Genomic DNA, 25,574 nt, shown 5'->3' on the forward strand with positions numbered 1-25,574 from the left:
CCTCAGCTGCAGGAAATTCCTGATGCTCTCCATCATGCAGCCTGCACTTGCATCCCCCGCCCTGCCCGGCTCCCCTCCAAAGGACAGCCATGTGCCGGACAAACCAGCGCCGCCGCCATCGCTCCCCTCCCAAAAACGGGATTTACTTCTCCCTCTCCGCCTTCTCTCTCTCTCTCTCTCTTCAGCAGCTCTGGGGTTTTTTTATTATTATTATTTTTTTCTCCTCCCCCTTAATTATTTTCAACTCTAACCCTGCAAAACACCCCCTTTCTCCATCCCTGCCGGGGGTGGGGCTGGGGGGAGGCTGAAGCCGCCCAGCTCCGGCCATTCCCCTGCCTGGCTTTTCCCTCTTCGTCTTCCTCTCTTCGCGAGACCGCTCCTGATCTTATTTTAATTCGTCTCAGACGGTGTTGGAGTGTTATTTTAAGAGAGAGGATATGCACAGACATTGTGTTTTCTGCTTTTTCCTGGCCCCAAGCCAGGCTCTCTGGGCTGTCAGCTACCCACTGTGTTGCAGTCACGTGTGGGAAGAGGCAGCCAGAGCCAGCCTCACAACTCCTGGTAGCAACATGGAAATCAAGTGTGCACTTTCTTCCCTCTGTATGTGTCTGTATTATTAATAGCGTCTCTCTCCGTGAGTTATCCATAATGTATCTTAATACCTGTCCGTCTGTAAATGATGTATTACGGTGCCCGCACCCACAGCTCCGTGTGCTGCCAAGGGGGAGGTGGCATTGTGACGGCGCTGGCGTCACCCCCAAGGTGTGCAGTGTGGGGATGGGGGACAGGGGAGAGGGATGGGGACGGGATCAGGGAGCCATAAGATGCTCCGGTGTGCCACCGTGGTGGAAGGGGCATGCGGGGAGCAGCGGGGTGCTGCAGGGGGAAACGGGGGCAGCTGGCACTGGGGTGGCACTGAGTGATCCCTGGCACTGGCTGGGAGGTGCTGGGGGACACCCATGTCCCAGCATGGGGACACCAAAGCTGGGTCCCACAAGCTCACGCAGGAACGGGATGTGTCACCGCGCACAGGAGGGACCGTGGGGGGACAGTGGGGACAAGGGAAGGCACAGGATGGATGGACACGGCACTGCACGGGCTGGAGGGGCACGGCACAGCGTGGATGGACGTGGCACAGGCTGGACAGGCACGGCACAGGGTGGATGGGCATGGCGTGGCACAGGTTGGATGAGCATGATGGCGCGGGTTGGATGGCACGGCACGGCACAGGTTGGCACGGCGTGGGCTGGATGGGCACGGCACAGGTTGGATGGACACAACATGGCACACAGGGCTCAGCTTTGCAGGACACGGATGTGTCCCACAAGGCTCCACTTTGGCTGGAGCTGCCCAGAGCAGCCCAGGGGTCTCCCAGCCCCAGGAGGCCGAGCAGGGCCCCCCCCCCCCCCATCTGGAACGAGGGCAGCACCCAGGGCCCTGTTGGCAGGTCTGGTGCTGCCCCTCTCCTGGCTATGGGGATCCCTGTCCCTGCTGCACCCTGGAGATTGGGACACCAGGGAAAGGAAACATTGCAGGACTGGGGTCTTCCCAGTGCAAACCAGTAACATACAGACTACAGATTGATCCATACTGTGTCTACACTCATTACACCTGTAAAACTACATATGTCCATGCAGGAGCACGTGTGCACATCCATCACACCCACCCCTGCCACCGCCACAGGTGTGTGCAGGTGTTGTCTGAACTTGCTTGTGCACGGTGCTGCCTGCAATATCCCCTGTCTGCAGTGTCCCCTGCCTGCAACGTCCCCTTCCCACAGCACCCCCTGCCCACTGCACGTTCCTGCTGGCACCCCATGCCACCCCCACACCCCATGCCCATAAATGCTGCAGAGTGCACGGACACAGGAGCACCCCGAGCCCACAGGGTGCCCAGGCGGGCCAGCCCTGCACCCCTGACACGGTGGGAGCAGTGTGGGTGCCAGCACCCAGCCGGGGTCACGGGGAGCAGGAATCCAGGAAGGCGAACTGGAGCTCAAGGCTTCGCATTTCTGGATTCTGGTTCCCGTTTCTGCTCCCGGCTGTTTCCATGGAAACTGGCGTCGGACCTGGGAAAATAAGGTTAGGGTTTGCAGCAGAGGCCCACTGCCAGCGCCTGCCCACCTCCATGCCCTGCCAGCCCCGCCGGGGGCACGGGCAAGGGCACTCCCTGCTCCTGCGCCCAGCAGTGATGCTCAGGTTTGGGGGCTGAGTGGCACCAGCACTCCCCAGAATCCTCTGGCCCCCTCCATCCTTCCACCTGGTGACCCCTGGGAACCCAGCATACACGGGGTAATTTGGGAACTGAGACCACTGTGCCAGTCCCTGGCACCCTGGTGAGGGTGGAGAGCCAGTGGTGGCACCCACTGGACCCACAGCCCTTCCCTGCTATCCCGCTCCCCTCCCTGGTGCTCCAAACCTGGCACAGCTCAGCCTCAACAGGAACTTCCCAACGATGCTCATGTGCCCGTGACACTCAAGCAGCCCCACTGGGACAGAGGACACTGAGACTGTCCCCACCCCTGACATCCCATCCCCGCGTTTTCCAGGGACCCAACATCATCACCACCACCGCCCTCCCCTTCCCCAGCCCAGGATCCCCAACTGCTCCAGGGAAGGTGGGGAGTCGGAGAGAGAGTGGTGGTGGGGGGGGAAGAGAACCAGGACACGACACCTCGGGGGAGCCGTGAAGACTAATGAATGGAGGCTTTTAAAAAGCACTTTGACTGAGAAGTGCTATAGTAGGAACTAATTATTCCTCCCGCCTGCGCGCACCCCTCGCACGCCGCCGCGCAGCCGCGGCCCCGCTCCCTCCCGGAGCCACAGCTGCAAAATCCCAGCCAGCCCCAGCACCCAGCACCGCCACGGCGGCCACCGCGCCAGCAGGCACTGCTTCTGCCAGGGACAGGCCCCTCCTGGGCCCCAGTTCTCCTCCTGGGCCCCCCCTGGGACCGTGAACCCCACTTTGCTGTCCGTGCCCCCACGGGTCGGGGGTGCACGGTGGTGCTCAACCCCCTTCTCGTGCTGGGGTTTTTGGGGAGTGTTGCCTTTTTTATCAAAACCCGCCATTTTAGGGTGATGGGAGGAAGGCCAAGTGCGTGGGTGGGTGATGGGGGATGGACAGCACCTGGCACGGCCCCCCACAGGTGTGACCCCGAACCCTGGCACAGCCCAGCCAGCGGGACCAGCCCCTCTGCCGGTGCCACGATGGGTTGGCCTGGAGAGCGGCCCAGCTCCCGGGCAGCTGGGAGAGGCAGGGAGACACCCCGAATCCTCACCCCGCTCAGCTCAGTGTGTGCCCACGCTGCCAACCTGCAGCACCCACAGTTTTGGGGCAGTGCTGGCGGCGCTCCCCATCCCTCTGCGCTCCTGGGGCAGGACCAGCACGATCCCGTCCCTTCGCCCCAGCGCTGCCCGCTGCCCCATTTCGCATTCCGGTGCTGGCCGGCCCCGCTGCCCTCCCACTCCCACCCCCACCCCGGGCTGCGTTTCAGCTGTTGTTGAATTCTGTCCAGGCTGGATTCATCACAAGAGCCCTCAAGCGGCTGCAAACAAACAGAAAAACAGGGAGCAGGAGCGCGCGGAACGATCGATCGGCGCTGGGGGGGCCCAGGGCCCTTCGGCGACGCCAAACCAGCCTCAAATTCCCCACTCCCAAGAGAAAAGGGGCTGGGGATGAGCAGCAGGAAGAGGGGGATGGAGAGCACAACGGCCACCAGGCGCTGGACCGTGGCGGCGAAGCCCCCGGGCGCGGCGCTGCGGTGATGGGCACAGAGTAGTGGTGGCTCTCCCTTCCTGATGGAGACGGGCTTGTACCGCTCCAAAACTTCCCTCTTGTGGTTACTGCAGTTAAAAAAGCAAAGAGGAGGTTTGGGTGCATTTGAAAAAAGAAGTAGGAAATGGTACAGAGGGGGTGGGAGTGCCTGCAGGGGACAGGGTTCACCCAGAGCCGGCAGCTCCGGGATGGGTGAGGGGTCAGGGTGCCCGTCCCTGGGAAGGGGGTGAGGAAAGACCCCACGCCCTGGCACTGCAGAGGGGACCAGGCTTTGGGGACATGGTGGCACATGATGTGTGGCTGTGGCCCTGTGTCTCAGGGATGGATGGTAATGGAAGGGGAAGCAAACACCGACACCGCTCCATTGGGAATTGCCACCACCGGAGCCTGCGGGGTCAGGTTGCTGCGCCTGGGTTTTTAAGAGGGGCTGGATAATTTTTACCACCACTAACGATCCCATCTGTGCCTGACACGCTCCAGCTCCGAGCCTGGCATTCCAGCAGGGCTCCCACACCTCCCTGTCCAGCCGCTCCAACTCATCTCCCCCTGCCTCGACCACCGACAGCTCAGGGCACGGATGCGGCCTGTGCACGGTGCCAGTGGCACCAGGGGTAGCTGTGCTCCTGGCACCTCCGGGTGTCACCACTATACCCACCCACAGTGCTCTGGGAGACTGTGGGTGACACGCATGGTGTGGTCAATGGGGACTGGGGACACTGCACAGCCTGGGGACACAGAGGGTGCTCTACGGGCTGAAGGAACATTTAACAGGGGTTTTTTTGGTGGTGGTCCCTTGCAGGGTGCCACTCACCATCCTCCCCACACAGGAATGAGGGCCCTGGGACGCACTGGCCCCATCCGCCCTCTCCCCAGCTCCAAACAAAGACCTGCCAGAGGACGCTGCTTTTCGGGGAAGGGGTTTGCATCCTCCCCATAGGACCCCCCACCAAATCCCATCCAGGCAGGAGCAGGGGGGCACAGCACCGGTGCCTGCAGCACAGGGCTCCTCTCCCTGCAATGTCAACCTGCTGCTCTGCATCCAAGGCTGCCCTTGGAAAAGCTGTCGGCTGCGCCGGCTGGTTTGCCAAGCCCAGGACAAGCTCTTTAGCTCGACTCTGCCAGAACAGATGCCTGGGCGACTGTAATTCTTCCTAGCATGGATGGAGGGGAGGGGGGGGGATTTGTGGGAAAAAAACCAACCTCATTTAAGCATCGCAGCGGCCGCTCCTCCCATCCCCAGCATCCGCAGCGCCGCGGCCCCCACAAAGGGTCCCCCCAAAAACCGGGGAAGGGAGCGGGGCGGGCAAGGGGGGTGATGCCAGGAGGGAAAGCAATGCCCAGAGGGAGGATGGCGAGGCACAGAACACACCAGAGCCGAACGTGGCTCTGCTGCCAGCTGGGGAGGAGAGAGCGACCCGCTGCAAGGACAAGTGGGAAGCGCGAGCTCCACATGCCACCGGTGTCCTTGCAGCCTCTCGCCTGCTCCGTCTCGATGCTCCCCACAAAACAACGAGCCCGTTCTCATGGCAATGTCCTCTGCAAAGAGCAAGGGGAGGGGAGCCACGCTCCAGGGGGGGGCCAAGCTCCTTCTCCTCCCTCTGCACCCAAAATCCCCCAATGCCACACGGCCGTGGGGTAGGAGCTCCAGCCCGGCCGTTGCACTGCTGGAGGAGGCCAGCAGCGATTCCACATGGATATTTTCTTCCACTGGCTGCAGTCTGGGGCTGCCAAAAGCCAAAACAAGAATGGAAACATCCCATTTTGTTGGCAAAAATTCAAGGCAGGGTTGGGGTTTTTTTTTTCTCTTTGGTTTTGCCTTTTTTTCTTTTTTTCTTTTTTTTTTTTTTTTGTTCTTGTCTTTGGTTACGAACGGAAATTCCCTGCCATGAAATCATGACGAAACCCCAAACCAAAACACAGCTTGGGCTGAAACCTACACCCAATTCCCCGGGGATCCCGTGTGGGGCTGGGCCCAGGGCTGGGGATCACCCTCACACGGCCCCAGGACACGGGGCTGAGCCCCGACCCCAGTGCCAGCACCAGTCACGAGTGAGGTGAGGGGATGTCCTGCTTTGGGGATCCCTCCAGCAACCCGACGTGATTCCCACCTTGGAATGTACCACTTCCCAGCCCTGCTCTGCACCACCCTGCCTCAGCGATGGCACCTGGGAGCTGTCACCAGGCCTGGCAAGGCACGGGTTTGTCCATAGGGAAGTCAGTCCCTATGGACGGGGCCAGGCAGGGACAGGGATTGAGGAGCCAGTGGTTCCAAGTGTGGCGTTACAGCAGTGTTTGCTCCCAGTGCTCACAGGAAGGTGCCAGTGCCTGGCTGTCCTGAGCACCCTGTGGAACCCAGAGACCTCCGGGCTCCTTCGCAAGAGCAGTCACTGGGAATGGCCTCATCCAGCCCATCCCAGGGAGTCCGGATGCAGCCAAGCCCCGGGGCTCACCCCTGCAACCCGCCCGGCATTCCCCCCTCCCATCCCCTCTTTCCACCAGATGTTGGGGCTGGAGGATGAAACGGCTCTTCCCACCCCAGTCCCCGCCGCGTCTCTCTCCGGCTCCCATAGCCTGGATCCGGCCACGCAGGCTGAATAAGGCTGAGCCTTTGTCCGGCTCCCCCCACCGCGCTTCCCTTATCTGGCCCGGCCGCCTTGCCAAGAGCAGGCAGGAGGGTGGCGGCAGCGCCGGGCTGGCGAGGCCCTTCTCTTCTCCTCCCACCCCAGAGCCCCCACGGCCACTGTCACCCCTTGCCAAGCGCCACCAGCACCTCTCCTCCATCCCTGCCTGCTCCCCAAAACCGGGAGACCCCCCCTCACTGCTCAGTGCTGCATCCCAAACCACCCCGCTGGGCACAGCACCACCCCCTCTGCTTTCCTGTCTGCTCTTCCAGCCCGGGGGGCCTGAGCAGCCCTGGGGAGGGGCTGAGCATCCCTTGAGGGGTCCAAACATCCCTTGGGAACCGCAGCCAAGGCAGGGCTGGGCAAGGCAGGGGTCCAGGGGCAGCGTGGAGCCGGGTTATCTCTCTGCAGAGCTCCGTGCGCAGCAATTAACCTCGAGAGAGCAGCCGCGGCTCCTGCCAAGAACCACATTAGGTGTGTGTGGCAGCGTCTAGACATGCGAGAGACCAGAGGCCTTGATCTGGAGGAAGGCGGCTCCATCCCTTCCCCCTCTCCTCGCCCGCCTTCCCCACAGGGACCCTCTCGCTGGGGTCCGGCCAGAATCGAGCTTGGAGCACCAGGAGGGATGCAGGGATGGGAGCGGGAGGTTGGGACCGGCCCCGGATCCCTCTGTATGGGTGTGGGTCCACGCTGGGCTATTAAACCAGGGCTCTACTGCTTGGCACAGCATGGCACAGTATCCTCATGGATGCCAGACCCCCAAGTCCCCAGCCATCGGTGGGAGGAGGAGGAAGGTGGTTGCAAGCACTACCCGAGCCGTCTCCCACCCCAGGAGATGCAACCAACATCCCATGGAGCCAGCAGCAAACCCTGGGATGAACCCTGGAGTGGGGATGGAGCTGGGAGGAGACTCAGCTCGCTGCCTCCCCATGCCAACCCTGTCACCTGGGGCAGGTGGGATGGAGCCGGGTGGGCACCCTGGGGGCTGGGCACCCTCTCTGCCCGTGCCCCTCACACCCTTGACACCCCCTTGCTCTCACCTCCCGGGTGCAGCCACCCCAGACGGCTGCAGGATGCTGGGGAGAAGAGATTTTCCCGACGTTAATTAATTAAAATAAACAGCAAATTAAATACAGCAAAATTAAAATAGCTCCGGAAATTAATTTTCAACAAAACCCACCTGGAAAGGCTGGATATTTAAAGAATTAATGGAGCCCTCTGAGACCATAAAGAACCGCCGAGCTCCCGGCATCCACCAGTCCCCTCTGAGCCCTCCAGGGGACCCAGTGCTGTGGGGAAGCTGGGATGGGACCCTGGAAGGAGACCTTGGAATGGGACTCAGCGTGGGAACCAGGATGGGACCCACAAACCTCCTGGCAGCTGCCTCTCCTCGCTGCTGCCTGCACGTGCCTGGTGCTGCCACACCAGGAGGGAAGGAAGCTGGAGGAGGATGCAGGCATGCTCCCCACCATCCCAGTGGGAAGCACCAGCCCCAGCCCTGGCACAGGGCTCTGCAGGGACACCGAGATCCTGCTTTGCCCCTTGGTCACCCCTCAGTGTGACCTGCTCCAACACAAGAATGTCCCTGTCACCCTCCTGGCCAAAACCTGCTGCACTGAGGGAAACTCGGCCCTCTGGAACCCATCTGCCTGAGCGCCCCAGGCCCCCCACAGCTCTCCCCACACATAATCCCCCCGGGCCAAGGCGGGATTACTGTGCAAACTGGCTGTGCAGCCGGACAAAGCTCCTTACCAGGCAGGACGGGCGGATCGAGGGGCTCCCGAGGGGCCCGGCGGGGCACGGGCGGGGTGCCGGGTGGGCAGCGGGTGGGGTGAGGTGCCAGGAAGCATCCCCCTGCCCGGCCAGGCTCCGGCCTGAGGCCAGGCACGACTCTTCACACGGTTTGGGGTGTGCCAAAGCCAACCAGGGTGGAAAGGCCCGTCCGGTGAGCGCCAGCCCCGCCACGGCACCGGCGGCGTTTCCGCTCCCCAGCACCCGGCGTGTGCACAGGCGCAGCGGCACCGACACCGGCGGGCGAGAAAAGGCTCCGGAAGGAAATGGAGAAAGCAAAAGAAGAAGCCGGCAGGTGGAGAGCAAGGAGGGGTCACGGTCACCTCCACCCCGGTGTGGCATGCAAGGGGGCATTTGAGGGTCCACACCTCGCCGGGGTGCCGCCAGCACTGGGCTACTCCCCTCCCATCACCCAGGGAAACCGAGGCACAGTGGCCATGTGGAACCCCCCACCACCCCGGGGAGGGAAATGCTCCCCCCCCGCCGTGGCCGGGATGACACCAGCTCCCCATCCTCCTCCCGCTCCACCCTGTTCCTGCAGGAACCCAGGAGTCCGGGCTCCGGGCAGGCAGCCAGAGCCTCCCTCCTGCCTGCACCTCCCGCCCTGCCTGCTCCGCGGGCACCCGCGGCCGGCTCCGGCCCTCACACCCGCATCCGTGCCCGGTTCCCGCCGGCGCACACCTTCCCACCGTGTGTCAGGGCGACCTTGGAGCGCTGCCGCGGCCGCTCCGTGCCAAACTTCCCGGCGGTGCCCACGGCACAGCCGGGGGTGACTGACCAGCAGGAAGGGGGTTTCCCCCCTCCCCGTTTATTGACTGGGTGGGTTTTTCCCCCCTTGCTGGAGACAAAGGCAGGCCCTGTGCCCAGGCGCGGGGTCCGGGGGGTGCTGGCGGTGCCAGGGCCCGGTGGCAATGCCGGGCCAGCCGCGCCGGGGGCTCTGGGTGGCCGGTTTCCTCCGCACACAGATGGCTGTTTCGACTCAGTCGAGCGCTTGACCTAAATCTCCTCCTGATCCACGGGAGCTGCAGTCCCTCAGCAGCACAGCTCAAGGCAAGGAGGAGGAGGAGGAGGAGGAGGAGGAGGATGAAGGGGGGAGGAACTGTGGCCAGCTGCGGACCGGCGGGAGGGTCGTGCCGGAGGGCCCCCACCCCATGTTTGGCAGCGAGGCCGGCGGAGGCGGTGGTGGAGGGAAGGAGGGAGGGAAAGGGGGGGGTGGAAAAAAAAAAAAAGAATCTCCCACGCTTCGAGCTCCAGCGCCGGCCGCCAGCGCCTGTGTGCTGCACCCACCGGGACGGGGCAACCGCCCCGCCGGGCTCGACGCCCCGGCAGACCACTTCCTCGGAGAGGGGCCCCGGTGGAGGAAGCTCCAACGGCTCGAAAGTTTCGCCTCTGACTCAACCGCTGGCTGGGGTGACCGAGCCGACCCCCGCAAAGAGGGGGCCCCATGGGATCCCAGGGGTTCGGGGCGCCGGGGTGGGGGATTTTTTTGGGTTCCCCAGACGAGGGTTGTCTGCGAGGCTTTGGCGCTCCACCCCCAGTGTCGGAGCAGCCCAAACCGGCTTCCCAGCGACAGCAGAAAGCTTTTAAAATCCCCTACGCGCGGCATGACTCACTCCAGAGCCAGTGCCCAAAACAAGCTCCGACACGGAGAGGAATGGCGAGAGCAGGGATGCTGGGGGCGGGCAGGAGGGGCTGGGGAGGGCCGGGGAGGGGGAAAGGGGGAGACAGAAGGAGGGAGAGAAAAGAGAAGAGGCAGAAATAACAGCATCTGAAACTCTGCCTGCTGGAGGCTAATTGGTTCCGGCACAGCCTGGTTTGTTTGGCAATGTTTCCTCTAATCCTTCAGGCTCCGCGCTCCCAGCCCCAGGGACATGGGGACATCTCGACACCCGGCCAGCGCCACTGCGGCACTCCCAGCTTGGACCCCCTCCCACCCGGGGATGCAGAGGGGTGATGCTGCAACCGGCTCTGCCCCCACTGGGGTCCCTCTGAATCCCTCAGGCTCTGCACTCCCAGCCCCAGGGACATGGGTACATCTCAACACCCAGCCAGCGCCTCTGCAGAACTCCTGGCTTGGATCCCCCTCCCAGCCTGGGATGCAGAGGGGTGATGCTGGGACCACCCTTGAGTCCCCTGGGGGCTGCACCCCGCTGTGGTGACACCCTGGGGACAGGGTCTGTGGTGACACCCTGGGGATGGGGCTCCCTTCCATGGCACTGAACAAGAGGATGCTCAGAGGACTGGGCAGGGATGGCCGGGGCAGCGGAGGGAAGGGAGGGGAAGGGAGGGGAAGGGAGGGGGGGCCCCACGGCCCAGCATGGCCGAGCCAGAGCACTAGCCAAGAGTCGGCAGCTTTGTTCCAGGTGCCGGCTCCCTTTTTTTCATTAGGCTAATGGGATGCGGATGCATTATTCCATTCCACATGCTGCTAATGAACCACTCAGGCCAGTGCATTTGCATTAATGTGCAAAGCACTGGAGGAGGGTGGAGTGGCTGCATCTGGCCAAGGCTGACCTTCCCCACACTACCCAGCCTCCCTGAGCCACACTGCGCTCCCACCGCACTCCCACCGCGCTCCCACCGCCCCTCTGGACCCGGGATGTCCTCGGGATGGCTCCGGACGCACATTCCAGGACACCGAAACAAGCCCTCAGCCACCCTAAACTTGCTGCCTGTGTTGTCCTCTTGCTCGTACCATGCCTGGCCAACTCCACCACCCCTCCCCATACGGATCCTGGATGACACCCCACCGCCAGCAGCCCGCTCTGCACCCCATCCCTGACCCAGAGGCGACCACGGCATCCCTCCTGTGGTTCCCACCAGCCCCCCAAAAAGCGATCTCTCCCACCTCCCGCCAGGAAACCCGCTCGGAACGTCCCTCCTCCCCGGTTATTTGTCCTGGGACCTCGCAGCACCATCCCAAAGCTCCGCTCCAGCACCCCAGGGGGGCCGTCTCCCAAGCCCCGTCCCCCACCCCGGTGCTGGCAGGCAGCGCCGGGCGCGGGCGTCATCGGAGCCCTTGGGTTGTTTGTTACGGCTCCCAACTGCCTCCGTCCCCGGAGAGGTTTCGAAGGCGAGTGACCCACGAACTGGAATGCGCAAAGCCTCCAGCAAACAGAGCCAGCTGCCTGCGCCCGCGCAGGGGGGGCGGCGAGGGGAGAGCAGCCGGCCCCGCGGCACGGCACAGCACGGCACGGCATGGCACAGAACAGCACGGCAAAGCCCGGCACAGCTCGGCCCCAGCGCGCCCCCAAGGTGGGAAGCCACCCGGATGGGGTGAGATGAGAGCGGCCCATTTGGCCTTGCCACGTCCCCAGGGCCACCAGCTATCTCGCCAGGCCTCCAGCCTTCCGTGCCCCACTTCCTGCCTCCCTCCCAGCCGGGTGTTTTGGCCTCCCAGAGTTGTGCTGGGATGATGCTCTGCCCTCGCCCCGGCAGCAAGACATGCGGCCTTGGGTGGCTGAAGGGCCTCCAGGCCATGGGACAACACGGTGGCAGTGCCAGACCCCCTGCCTTGGCCTGTGCCACCCTCCCCAGGTGCCGGAGGGCTCCCAGTTGGAATCAGTGCGGATGGGCCTGGCTCTGCACGCCCTGAGGGCCACACTGGGGTCTCAGCAGCTCCGTGCCCGGTGAGTGTGCGAAGCCCCCTCGCCCGAGTGTGCGCACGCGGGTGTCTGGGTTTGTCACAGCCTGGTGAGCAAGTTAATCTCAGGCTCCCTGACACGTGGAATAAAATCGCGATCCCGTAATGGAATTCATTCATCTTCCTGTCCAGGCTGAGAACAAGCCCCCCGCCGCCCACCAGGGCTGGGGCTGGGCCAGGGCAAGGTGGCCAGTGTCCAGCTGCCTGCTGGGGGTCCCTGACTGCACCCACCCTCCTCCCTGCCACGGGACCAGGCTGGAACCAGAGCGATGTTCCCGCGGGCGGAAGCCCAGCGAGGTGCCAAACACCGGGTGCTGCGAAGTGTCCCCTTCCCAGGGGACATCAGCCATGTCCGTGGGGAAAGGCAGGGTCACCAAGGGGGGCTGGCATCCCCCCAGGGCGATCCGGGGTCCTGCCGTGCCAGGGGGGCAGCCACAGCACTCACGAGGTGGGAAAGGGAAACCGAGGCGGGTGGCGCTGGGAAAGGGCCAATCTGGGTGGCATGAAGGGGACAGAGGAAAATGTCCCTCTGTCCTCATGATGTGCCTCTGTTCCTGCAACTCCTTCTACACTGCCAGCGCCTCGGCCAGCCCTAGCAGGGAGGCCCCACCGCAAGGACCCTGCAGGGGTGACACCAGCTGGGGCACCCGTGGGGGACCCCAGTACATCCTCAGGGACCGCCTCACCCGCAGCCACAGGTACAAAGTGACAGGGAAAAGCTCAGGAACCTGAGCAGGGCAGGAGGCCACAGGGCTGCAACACTGCCCTGTGCCTCAGTTTCCCTCTGGCACCCACATCGAGGCCACCCCCAGGGGGCAAAGTGGCCCTGAAGCCAGAGGAGGAGGAGGAGAAGGAGGAGGAGAAGTAGGAGGGCTGCTCCTTCCCGGGCACACAAAGCCCCTTTCATAGGGGCCGAGTTTGGATTTCCTCTGCCAGCCCAGCACCTCGCTGCCTCCTGCCCTGCCAGAAACGCTGCGGTCAGAGCAGGGGGCTGGCGGGTGGGACGCCTGGGCGGGGGGCACAGGGACCTTCAGGTGGCTTCATCCCTCACCCCACCCGTCCCCGTGATTTTCCCCCCCTGTCAGCTTTTAATTATACCCCTAATAAAAGTCGCTTTGCAGGGGAACAGGAGCTTTGTTGCTCAGGAGCTCATCTGCTCCCGCTGCTCCTTCCCCGCTTTAAACCGTAATCCTCAGCTGGGGACACTGCAATTAGCCACCGCGGGGCCGGGCACCGTGTCACCGAGGATTAGGGCTCCCTTCAGCAGGGACCTGGGGGACCTGGCCCTGGCATGGGTCAGTGGCTCTGTGCGGGGTGGGCTGTCCCCCTCTGCAGCCCCCAAAAGAGGGGGACAAGACTAAGAGCCCCCCCCACAAGCCAGGCAGCCCCTCAGCCCACCTCCTCTGGGTACCCACCACCCTGCACCGCATCAGAGCCTCTGGGTTGGTTTTGGGGGGACACAGGAGACACAGACCCTCGGCTGAACCTGCTGGAGCCCCCCCCCCCCCAGCACAGATAGACCCAAGGAAGGCTTCCCAGGGGTCGGGTGGCCTTGTGCAGTGTGACTCTGGGGACAAAAATGGGGCTGGGGGCACCAGCAAGAGCCTCAACCCACATCTCTGCATGCCTGAGAGCCCCGGTGCCCGTTCCCAGGGCGCTGTGCCCCCAGGAGGGGAAACTGAGGCACAGAGCACCAGGTGCCTGTGACACAACACCCCCAGGAGCCGGGCCGAGAAGTGACACCGGTGCTGTGACAGCGACAGGGGACCCTCCTCCACGGTGCAAAGGCCACGTCTGCAGCCTGGCGAAGGGGTCACTGGACCCCTCGAAGCCCCCGAAAGGAGCCCGCGTGTTGCTCCCGGGTGCCTCTCGCCAATCAGCCTCTTTGCGGGGCTGGAAGGGGAGCGGGAGCGCTCGTTAGCAGCCGCTCATTAAGAGCCCTCCGGGAGGATGAAGGTACCGGGGGCACCTGCACCTCCGTTTAATGAGCTGCAGCACCATTAAATGCTGGAGGGGACCTTGGGCACGGTGCGGGTGCCGGCGCGGGGGGCTGACCCCCCACCCTGACCCCCACCCTGACCCCCACCCAAACCCCCGGCGTGGGTCCTGTGCTGGCGTGGCCATGGGAAAGGGAGGGACGCGGCGAGTTGAGTCATGGTGACAACTGCAGAGGTGGTGGCAGCTGCTGCCAGGAACACCCTGAGCCCCCCCGGGGGCACCACGGGGGCTCATCCTCCCCTTGCCAATCCAGCAGCTGCAGGTGCTACATGGAGAGGGTGACAGCAACCAGTGAGGGGTGGCAGCACCGGTGCCAGGGCATAACAGGACACCTGGGACATCAAGATGGGGACCTTCCCACCGTGGGTGCCCCCAAACTGGGAAAGGGACTGACAACCTGCCCCGGAGGACGCTCCCAGAGCTCCCAGTCTCACCATTAAGGCACAAGCCTCACACAGCAACTGGAGGGGACCCTCTTGGGGGAATCTCCCGGGTGTACCCCCCACGCAGGGGCAACACCGCGGCGCCCGCCCCAGCACCGAACCCCGCAGGACGCCTGGGTCCCCACCCTCGCACCCACCCGCGTGGGGCTCTCCCTCGTTAATGTTTACTCGGGTTCGTTAGCGCCAGCACATCGCCATGGCAACCCTGCAAGCTGCGCCGTCGCCATCCGCGCCACCGTCGCGAGGCTTGGGGACGTCCCCACGCGTGGGGTCACCGCGGGCACCCACCACTGTGGGCACCCCCATCAGTGCCAGCCACCCACCCCGGGCGCGTGGGGCTGGGGGACAGCGTGGGGAGCAGGGGACACACACACATAAACACACACACACACGCACACACACACACACAGGGGATTGCCACCTCCCCACCGGGGTGACATGGCTCAGTGTCACCCAGCCGGGGTGACAGCACCCGCCGCTCGCCCCCGGAGCGCCCACTGCCGCGCCAGGGCTGCAGGCGTGTGCGGGCGCTGCCAACACGCCTCAGTGCTGCATTATTTATAAACCGGAGGAGCAGAGGGCTCGGCAGCAGCTGCAGAGCCCTCGCGGGCCACCCTGCCCAGCGTCACGCAGCCACTGAGCCCGCTGGCACGGTGGCACTGCGGCCTGGGGAGCCAGGGGGGACAAGGGGGACGAGGCTGCCCGTGGGGCTGGCAGAGCCATGGGGTGCCCAGATGTGGTGTATGGCTGGTGCGGCATGTGGGGATGTCCGGTGTGTCGCTGTGTCCCCTGCGCTGGCACAGCAACCCAACTGCCTTGTGCCACCTCAACCTGCCTCCTGCCACCTCAACCTGCCTCCTGCCACCTCAACCTCCTTCCTGCCACCCCAGCCCGCCTCCTGCCACCTCAGCCTGCCTCGTGCCACTTCAACCAGCTACTGCCACCATGACCTGCCTGCTGTCACTCCAACCTCCCTCCTGCCACCTCGACCTCCTTCCTGTCACCCCAACCTGCTTCCTGTCACCCCAACCTGCCTCCTACCACTGCACGACCCTGTTGCAGAGGGGGCTGGGTGATGGCAGCAAAGAGGTGCCCCCACCCCAGACCCAGCCAGCCCCCTGTGGCACACAGCTGAGCCCCGGCTGTGCCACAGCTCCGATCACCAGGAGCAGGATGCATCCCTGGCGTTTTCTCCCACCACGGGCTCCGCTGGCTACGGCAAACAGGTTTTCCTTAAGCTTTGCAGAATCCACCCACCTCCTTCCCCCCCCTACGAGTCCCACCTCCAGGCTGATGGGGAAGAAGGAAGGAGCAGGGAGCAGGGAAAGGGAGGGGGGAAGGCTGAATTGGGGCTTTTAATTTTTCATTATTAATTTCCCATCGACGCCGGGAGGCGCCGGGGCTCGCTCAGCCGCCCCCAGCATCGCCCCCCGCGCTCCCGCGCGCTCTCCCGGAGCTCTGCACCGGCTGAAGCCGAGCCAGGCTGCCGATAGGATTAATTCTGCATGACTGCCCATCTCCGCGGGGGGATCTAAGACCCTCAGGCCTGCAGCAATCTTTAAAATTCCTCCAGCCCAACTTAATTCCCTCTTCCTGCAGAGCTGGCGCATCTGCTGCAGTCAGGCACGGCGAGAAGGAGACGGAGGGAGAGGGGGGGACGACGGGCACCCAGGACCGCCGTCGGCTCCGGCGCCAGGCGGTGGCCCTGCTATGGTGGTCGAGGTGCTGTGCTGTCACCGTGGGGTCACCCAAAGCCACGGCGCTCACCCATCCCATCCCTGTGGGTGGTTTGTGTTGGTGATGGGGGAAACTGAGTCACAAGGGAAAGCAGGGACGGATGCAGCCCCTGAACCGTTGTCACCCCCTTATCCCCACTGGGACTCCCCAGACCAGGAGGTTGATATAAAAGCAGGGGTTTTCCATCACCTATGAGCTCTGCCTCTCTGAGGGGGGGGGGTCTCGTTCAGACTCCACCCTCACCTTCCACAGCCTCGAAGGACAGGCCCCCAGCAAGCACCCAAGAGTACGAAATCCCTGGATTTCGGGACGGGTCACGGAAACATAGCTTGGGAAAAGCAGAGTAGGGGGGGAAAACCCCCTCCCTCCTCAGCCCCTCTCCCAGGGGACCATGGGCCCAGCGTCACCCGGCGGGGGTGGGGGCCATGTACGCCCATCCCCACCCCCGTGGGACCCCCTGGGAGAGCGTCAGGACGAGGAGCCCGGCCAAGCCCGGGGGGTGCTCCCCCCCAAAGGCCCGCCATGCACCGCGGCAGCCCGGGGACGGTGGCGTGTCCCCGCGCTTTGAAGGCTCAGCCGCCGCCACGCCGAGCCTGGCAGCCGGCGGGCAGAGCTAACCTTCAGGGGGTGACGGGGAGAGGCGACTGCGGGATGGAGGCATGGAGGGATGGAGGGATACGGCCACCACGCTCCAGCCCCTGCTGCGCCCACCCTCCACCCAGCCACCTCCCCAAGGTGGATCCAGGAGAGCCATCCCTTTTTTCCCCCTCCGTGCCTCCAAGTTGCCCGGCTCGCCAGGCAGCCGAGGAGCGCAGCCCAGCCCAGCTGCCGGCGGAGCTGCGGATACATGCATTTAAATCACTTATATCTTTACTTTCTCCTGCGCTGGCTGTGAGATGGGCTTTTTTTTGCATGCGTAATTAGGGGGTGGAACAGATGGCGGAGGGTTCGTTTAAAGTAATGCATCCATTAAAATAACCTTCGCTGTCGGGGACTGCGCTCCGACAGGGGCCTGTTTCACTGGGGGCGGTGGGGAGGGTAGGGGGGGGCTTTGTTCGGCGAGGAGGGGGGTGTTGGACTTTGGGAAGGGGGCCGGAGCGCGCATTCCCTCTGGGATGCATCATCCCAGATCGTGGGATGAGGGATACGCCAAGCTGTGCTGCCACGGATGGGTTGTGCATGGGAGCCAAGGCCAACCGGGGACCAAACTGGGGGCAAACTGGGGTTGAAGTGGTACCCTCCAGGGTTCAGTTTCCATAGCAATATGATGGCAGTGACACGGTGGGGACGCAAAGCCCGGGTTGGGGAGGATGCCAATAGTCCTTGCGGCGGGCACAGTCCTCCTGGGTACCCTGGGGTACCCCATCCAGAGCTGCCCCTCACAGGGACCGTTCCCACCCCTGTCCCCCACCCACCAGAGCCTCCAAAACCAGCTGGAGGAGGACGTTGCCACGCAGCACCAGCCGCCTCTCCTGTTTCAAACCCCGGGTTCCCGGGAGAGGCAGGAGGGCTTTGTTCAGGCACCGGAGGAGCGGAGGCCAGAGAAAGCAGGAGTGCCCTGCCAGCTCTTGTGTTTCACTCCCAAGGAATGCCGGGGAGGGGAGGGGAACGCTGCTCCCCCCCCCTTCCCGCCCCGTTGGGCGCCCAGCCCGGCTGCAGGGTGCTGGGGCTGGGAGGAAGAGGAGGGATGAAGGATGGGGAGGCGGGCGTCGCGCGGATGCCGCGGTGCCACCACGTGCGGCCGGGGTTGGCAGCGGGTGGGCTGGGGAAGGGGGGGACACGCGGTGACACACACACACACACACACCCCCACCCAGGGTGACACGGCCATGCCGAGCCCCGCGCCAGCTCGGCTGGAGCAAATAATTCCAGGCAAGAGCTGCTGAGAAAACATCACACCCCTGTCTGGGAGGAAAGGAGGAGCCCTCGTGGGTAACCCCCTAAATTTGGGGGGGTCGAGGGAGGCCGGGGAAGGGGGTGGGGAAGGGCAAAAGCAGCAGCCACGCCAGAGCCACCCAAGCGTGTTCAAATATTTAGTGTGCACTTGCGAAGGTGCTTCTGCTGCCTTTAGGGCATCGCTTCGTTGGAAGCACTGGAGAGGTGGGAACTGGGGGGGATGGGGAGCAAATGCCAGGGATTTGCTGTAAGTGGGGGGTGTCTCTCTTTTCCAGCTGGGCTGGGAGGGCCAAGGCACACGGAGCACAGGAAGGGCTGGGACAAGCTCAGCTTTGCTCTAAGCCTGGCCCCTGGCTCGCCGCCCCCTCCCCAGCCACAGCCCTTAGACCCCATGGGACACATCTTTCCATCCTCCTCCTCCTCCTCCTACTCCTCCTCCTCTTCCTGCAGCCCCTCTGCGCCTCGCCAGTTCCCCACGCTCCCACTCGTCAGCGCCCTGGGGTGTCCCCAAGCACCGTGGTGACCCAGGGGACAGCCAGCGGCTGTGGCAACGTGGCGCGTGACGCCGATGGCAGCGGTGCTGTGCCGAGGGTGGCGATGGCAGGCGAGGGACCGAGGGGACACGCGGGACGGCATGGTTGGGCACCACCAGAGAGACGCCAACAGCCACGAGGGGATCACAGATCACGGGGTGACGGGGCTCCCCAGAGCAGCCGGGGGAGAAGCCCCTCTGGCTTTCCCACCCCAGCCCCACAGACGCTCCGAGGAGGAGCTGTTGTGCCGGCACAACGCGGAACACCGGGTTTCACCCCATCCCCACACCATCCCCCGGCCGCAGAGCCCCTGCCCCAGCAACCCCCCTCCCACCCCCTGATCCCAAACTGCCCCAGCTGGCCCCTGTCCTCTCACCTGCCACCACCTCCCCATCGCACGCCGGGCTCCCCCCTGCGCCTCCGCGGGCGCTTCACCCGCTCCCTTTGGTGCCCCCCAAGCACCACGAGCTCTTCCCGCTCCCCAGCCAACAATCCGCCGGGAAAAACCGGTCCCAAAAACCTTCCCCACATCCGCGCCAGCTCTGCGGGTCTGGGGGGGCCGCGGCCGGCCCCCCGCTCGCCAAGAACAATAGCGCCTTGTTCCAGCCCAGCTCCGTCCTCTCCTCCCTGGGCAAAGCCCTGGCCACTCTCACCTCTACGTTCCTCTCGCTGTTTCCCAGTTCCCTCCTGCCAAATCCCCGTTCCCGAGCGCTTCTCCTCCCCGCGGGTCCATATTAAGCTACATTCTCCTTTCAGCTGGGTGGAAAACAGCAGTAATAACCATGTGGAGAGAGCCGTGCCCCCCACCTCCACTTCCCTCCCACTTTGGGGTTCAAATTTCATTTCAGCAAAAAAGCTTCCCCCGCCTCCAATTTCTTCCCCCAAACCGAGTCGCTGTCGTCGCGTCTGATCTCGGCAGGGGCCGTATGGATGCTCAGCTCCTCCTGGTTCAGGATCTGCTGCCAATCTGGACCTCGCAAACTGGTTCTCACACAGCTCCCGCCTAGCACCTCCCTCCCAGCAGTTATTGTCCCTCCTCAGCCACCGGGACCCAGCTCTCTCCCTGCCACCCCGCTCTGCTGTCACCCTGCCACCCTGCTTCCTACCATCCTGCTCCACTGTCACCCTGCCCCTCTGCTACCCTTCTCCCTGCCACCCTGTTCCACTGTCACCCTGCTCCCTGCCACCCTGCTCCACTTTCACCCTGGTTCCCTGCCACCCCCACTCCCTGCCACCCTGTTCCCCTGTGACCCTACTTTGTGACCCTGTTCCCCTGCCACCCTGTTCCCCTGTGACCCCATTTCCCTGTCACCCCACTCCCTGCCACCATGCCCTCCTGTCACCCCTTCCCAACGCCATCCCTGCTCCCCGTGCCCCTCATCCAGCGCTGCACAAGGCGCCACACTCCCCTCCCGCCCCTGCTTCTGCCCGGGCACATCCACCCCAAAACCAAACCACTGACTTCGCCAGGCAAGATTTATTCCTGGCGAATTCCCGGGGGGCCAGCGGGGCTGGCAGCTGGCGGGGAGCAGAGAGTCCCTGCTGCCTCCAGCCCGGCAGCCTCCCTCTTTCCCGCAGCTGAGGAGCTCATCTCCCTCGCCCAAGGCGCTCCATCCTCCTCCAGATATTTTAGGCCCAGGTTTTGCAAGGAATGTTCAGGCGCCGAGCCCAAGCCGATGCGCTGAAGTCAGCAGGAGGCGAAGAGCGAGGAGGGAAGAGGGAAGAGGGAAGAGTGTGCGTGGGGCTCTGGGCCCCGGGGGCGGCAGCGGCGACACAAGGATGGGTTAGGATGGGATGGGATGGGATGGGATGGGATGGGATGGGATGGGATGGGATGGGATGGGATGGGATGGGATGGCACGCTGCTCCCTCTGCCTGAAGCTGGTTTAGCTGTGGGAAGGGCAGAGGTTGGAGCTGGCGGATGCCAGAGCTGCTTTGCGCTCCCTCCCAGAGGATCAATACCACATTTTGCCACTCCCCTGTCTCCCTGCCTCGTACCAGGCCAGGCTGCAGCAGTGCTCGCCCACCGGCACAGTGGGATTTGGAACAGGGAGGGGGTGCCCAACACTGTCTGTCCCCTTCACTGGGAGGGGAAGAAGGTGTTTTCACCAGGGTGGAGTGTCCCCTGCCAACACCTGCACAGGCCTACCTTAACAACTGGGATCTGCATGGCAGCCTCACCTCTCTACATCAAACCCTGTACACCAACCCCTGCACAGCAACCCCTCTCCACGCACCAAACCCTCAACACCAAACCCTGCCAGCACCCCAATCCCTGTCCACACACCAAACCCTCCACACCAAACCCTGCCAGCACACCAATCCCTGTCCACACACCAAACCCTCCACACCAAACCCTGCCAGCACACCAATCCCTGTCCACACACCAAACCCTCCACACCAAACCCTGCCAGAACACCAATCCCTGTCCACACACCAAATCCCGCACACCAATCCCTGTCCATGCACCAAATCCTGTACACCAAACGCTGTCTGCACACCAAATCCCTTCTGTGCACAACAAACCCTGTACACCAGCCCCTGCACACCAATCCCTTCCTGCACATCAAAGCCTGCCAGCACACCAAACCCTTTCTGTGCACACCAAATCCTGCACACCAAACCCTGCCAGCACACCAAACCCTTTCTGTGCACACCAAATCCTGCACACCAAACCCTGCCAGCACACCAAACCCTTTCTGTGCACACCAAACCCTGCACATCAAACCTTGTTATACCAAACCCTGCACATCAAACCTTGCCTGTACACCAAACCCTGTCTGTACACCAAACCCTGTCTGCACACCAAGCCCTGCCTGTACACCAAGCCCTGCCTGCACACCAAATCTGTCCACACGCCCTGCCTGCACACCAAATGCTGCCTGTGCACCCAAACCCTCCCTGCGCACCAAACGCTGCCCACGCACGTGCCAACAGCTCCCGCTCACCCCCCCCCTCTCCCTGCCCTCACCCGCTGACCCCCCAAACACCCCCATGACCCACCCACCTCCACCCTGGCACCGCAGCAGCTCATCCCCCTTCCGAGCCCGGCTGGGTGTCCGGGGGGTTTCTCCCAGGTGCCGAGGGAGTCCCCGGCGTGGCGGCACACGCCAGCCCCTGTCACGGCCTCGCTGGCACGGCGCGCCCGGCGTGCTCCGACAGGTGAGCCCCGGGGGCAGCGTTCCTGCCTGGGCCGGCAACTGTCCCCACCGGGCAGCCGGTTTGCCGGCATGTTCCTTCCCAGCACGTCCCTCCCCTCCTTCCCTCCATATCCAGCCTCCCTCGGCCGGAGAAAGGGGGGAGCCGACAGATTTTAATGAGCTCCCCGGAGGCATCGCTCCGCACCCCCCCATCCTCCCGCCTCTTCCCGCGCCCGGGAACCGATGCTCTGAAACACAACCCTCGGTGGCAAGCCTGGAAAAAAACCACAGGGCACATTTCCCCCCCTCACCCCCACCCCCCTTCCTTTTCCCTTCCCTCCTCGCCTCCCCCAGCTTTTTTTTTTTTTTTTTTTTTTGCTCTCCTGCCGATGCCAAAGACCCAGCCGGGCTCTTGTGCTTTCACTCGCAGCTGCAGCTGCCGATTTTCGCTGTAAGCCCTTGTGCCTAGAAGGCCCAGAGCGAGGGATTCTGGGACGCGGTGATTGAAGACAGCACCAGCACGGAGACCATTGCTCAGACTTTCCCTGTCTGTCGCCCCAACGCTCAACCCACAGAGAGGGAGGGAAAAAAAAAAAAAAAAAAAAAAAAAAAAAAAAAAAAAAAAAAAAAAAAAAAAAAAAAAAAAAAAAAAAAAAAAAAAAAAAAAAAAAAAAAAAAAGAAACCACCGGACTGGCGCTCGCCCCTTCCCACCCACGCCGAGGGCACGCTCTGCTGTGCTGGCACCGAGCGCCTGGGCAGGCAGCACATGGGGACAGGGTGAGCCCCCCAGGCCTGTGACACCCCAGTGAACTCCAAATCCAGCACCAAATCCCACCAGGAGCGCGCTGGAACCCTCTCACTCCACAGTCTGCTGCACATCACCCAAAAAACTCCCAGTGGGGAGCTGAGCGCAGCCCAGTTGTTTCCCTTCTGTGTTATTTTTTAAGGGGAACAACACTAAGGCAGCTTTTGAGCCACTGTCTGCGGCATGGGGTGAGCAATGGGGTGGGGATACGAGGGGAGGTCACCCCCAGCACAGTGCCGGGTCCTCGTGGGAAGCTGAGCACTCGCCACGGCGCTGGGACTGCCAGGATGCACCCTGGAGCCAAGCGAACACCCTGGGAACATGTCACCACGTCCCCTCCGCGGGCAGAACCACCCCCCATCCCACCCCCCCCCCGAGGAAGGAGGTCCGCAGCACCCTGGGTGTCCAGACATGCCTGGGAAGGTCCCACGGGATCAAATCCCTGCCCTCCAGCACGCGCAAGGCAGAGCTCAGCATGTGCCCCGAGGCGGAGCGGGAACAACTCCAGCCCGGACGGATGCGCGGTGGGGAGTGGGGGAGCCGGGCTGTGACCCCACAGACCCCCGCGCCGGTGAGAGGACGGGGTGTGCCGAGCATCCCCCGGCCAGCTGAGCCCCGGCGCCCCCAGAACCACCCCCGGCACCGCCGGCTCCCCGAGGACCAACGTCCGGACCACACGGCGCATCCCAGCCCCGAAAGTTTGGCGGGCGGCAGGGCTGGGGAGGGGACGGCAGCGGGGGCGCGGCGGGGGGGGGGACACACACACACACATCTGCGACGCATTCAGGGGCCATCCCGCATCCGGGCAGCCCGGCCACAGCCCGGCATCCAGCCGGCCGGCCCCGGGAGGGGAACGCTGCCATATCACCAGGCAAAAAAATCCCCCCCACATCCCTCCCGCTCCTGTTACCGAGCCCGGAAGAAGGAAACAGCCCTCCCCACCGCTGCCCTGTTTACCAAGAGCTGGTTCCAAGCACTCGGGAGAATAGCAGGAGCATTTCAAGGCCCTGTTTCCACTCGGCTGACACACACTATTTATAGAAGCCCACAATTCTCCCAGAGCTTTCCTCGGGATCTCAGCAGAAATAGCCTGCCCCGGGTCTCTGCTGCCTCCTCTAAGGAGGCCAGGGCAGCGCCGGCCCCCCCAGGCTTCCCGTAACCTTCCATGGGCTTCCATGGCTTCTCCTCCGCCGGCCGGCCCCGCTCCCGGCGTGTCCTTGGCTACCCCGTCCCTGCCACGGTGCCAACCTTTCTCCCCCAAACCATCTCCACCTCCCTCCCGCCCGGCTACCGGCGGGCGCGCTGTGGCTCGGGCCGGTGTCCGGGAGGGAACCGGGGCCGGGGTTGCCGGGGTTTTAGCGGGGTTGGGGGGGGGACACACGGCAGCAACCCGGGCGAAAGCCACCTCCCGCCTGACTGCATCGGAGCGCGGCGGAGCCCCGGGGGACTCGCACCGGGGATGGAGTTGGCCTATTCAGGTTACAGAGACATGGCAGAGCGGAATTTGGCGCCGCGCCATCCCTTCTCCAGCCCCCCCACCCCACCCCCACTCCGCCCTCCTCTTCCCCCCGCGCTCCCCACCACCACCACCACCCTCCCCTGCAAATTCCACAGCCCAGCAGGAGAAGCCAGTGTAAGGGGACACCTGGGGGGGCGAGGAAAGGCGGGGAGGTTTGGGAGGGGGGCCCCCGATTCAGACCACGGGGCTCCAGTTCGGACCACGCGTTCCCCCCACCCCGCCCCGGTTCGGACCACGCCGGCGCCAGGGTGGGCAAGCGAGCGGGGCAGGATCCGTGCCCGCCGCCCCGGGGGTTCGCTTCTGCTCTCTGTCACGCCAGGATAAATCTGGAGTGACTCCACCGCGCGCTGTGGCACACAATGAGCTCACCCCGCCGCTTTTGGGGGGCTCTCCTGGCAGCCACGGGCCGAGGGGGCTGGATACACGAGGCCACCTGGTCGTGGGCACAGCCACGTCGTGTCCCCCCCCCCCCCCCCCAGCACGTAAACAAGCAGGGACCCAGGTGTCTCCACCTGCGAGGGCCTTGGGGACACCAAACACATCCCCAAGGTGGGCACGGGGTCTGGCGTCAGCGTGACCCCCGTGGGGCGACTCCAGCCCCCGCCAAAGCCACCGCGGTCCCCCGTGGTCCCCGTCACAAGCACCGAGGGGCCGCGCGGGGGGGTAGGGGGGGGAGGTAAAATCAGCTGATCGATAAAAACAAATCAGAGGGGGGATGACAGGCACCGGAGTGACAACCGCTCGCCGAGCCCCGCGCCACGGACCTCGCAACTTCACCGGCGGGGCTTGGGGGGAGCCCCCCGCGCCCCCTGTTCCCCCCTCGCCCCCACCCCCCCCGGGGCTGCCCCTCGAGGGCCAGCCCGCCGCTCCCGGGGCCAGGCTGCCAGGGGAAGGGGGTGGGATGCCGTGCCCCGGGGGGGTCCCCATGTCCCCCGGGGAGCCCCCCTAACCCCCAGCGCTGTTGACAGGCTCTGCCTTCTAGTGGCCGGAGCCGGCTCTGACAGCTGTCACTCACCGCTCGCACCCGGGGGAGGGGGAGGTGAAGAGGCGGGGGGGGGGGTGTCCAGGGGGAGGCGGCAGAACTCGTGGACATGGCAGCCCCCCCCTGCAATGGGGGGCTCGCCCCTGGCTCCCCCCACCCCACCCCGCACGCCCCTCCCCGCCCCAAGTGCCATTAAACTCCGGCAATTTGGCACCAACTCGCCGAGCAACTTCAGCGGAGGGGACGGCGCGGGGGGGGGGACACACACACAGACACACAGACACACACACACACACGCGACACGCCGCCTCCTCCCCCCTCTCCTCCCGCTCTGCCCAAAGGGGGTGTCCCGCGTGTCCTCCCCCCTCCCAGCCCCACACAAAGGCGGGGGTCCCCGGTACTCACCCGCCGGCTCCTGCGCTCCGCGCCCCTCGGAGCCCGCCCGCTTGGGGAGGCTCCTGCCGCCCGCCGGGGCTGCGTCCTGACCGGCCGCGGGGGTCCCGGAGCCCTCGGCACCGCTCGCCACCTTCAACGAGAGCATTTCCAGCGCCTCCTGCTCACATTCTCCCCAGGCAACTCCGCTCCTGCCAGCCCGCCCCCTCCTCCGTCCCCTGCCTGCTCCTTCCTCCTTCCCTCTCCCCCCCCTCCACCCCTCTATTTTATTTTTTCCGGGATTTTCTCTCCCCTCTAC

At 64.3% G+C, this 25,574-nt stretch overlaps 1 protein-coding gene across 2 annotated transcripts in view; it reads right to left on the reverse strand.

Annotated features, from left to right (window-relative positions):
* The window catches only part of AHDC1 (AT-hook DNA binding motif containing 1), a 50,933-nt gene extending 25,457 nt beyond the window's left edge, over nt 1-25,476 (reverse strand). The window contains exon 1 of one of the 2 annotated variants that reach the window (XM_027908984.1): nt 25,289-25,476. In XM_027908984.1, the coding sequence (XP_027764785.1) occupies nt 25,289-25,424 (136 nt within the window). In that variant the 5' untranslated portion in view covers nt 25,425-25,476. Of the gene's footprint in view, nt 1-19,089; nt 19,533-25,288 lie in introns of those variants that run through there. The other variant, XM_027908983.1, reaches the window with a different exon arrangement.
* Between the last annotated feature and the right edge of the window lie 98 nt (nt 25,477-25,574).

This window comes from Empidonax traillii, unplaced genomic scaffold (assembly GCF_003031625.1).
Source record: "Empidonax traillii isolate 1590-97213 ecotype Southwest subspecies unplaced genomic scaffold, ASM303162v1 scaffold1903:size85637, whole genome shotgun sequence".
Taxonomy (NCBI): domain Eukaryota; kingdom Metazoa; phylum Chordata; class Aves; order Passeriformes; family Tyrannidae; genus Empidonax; species Empidonax traillii.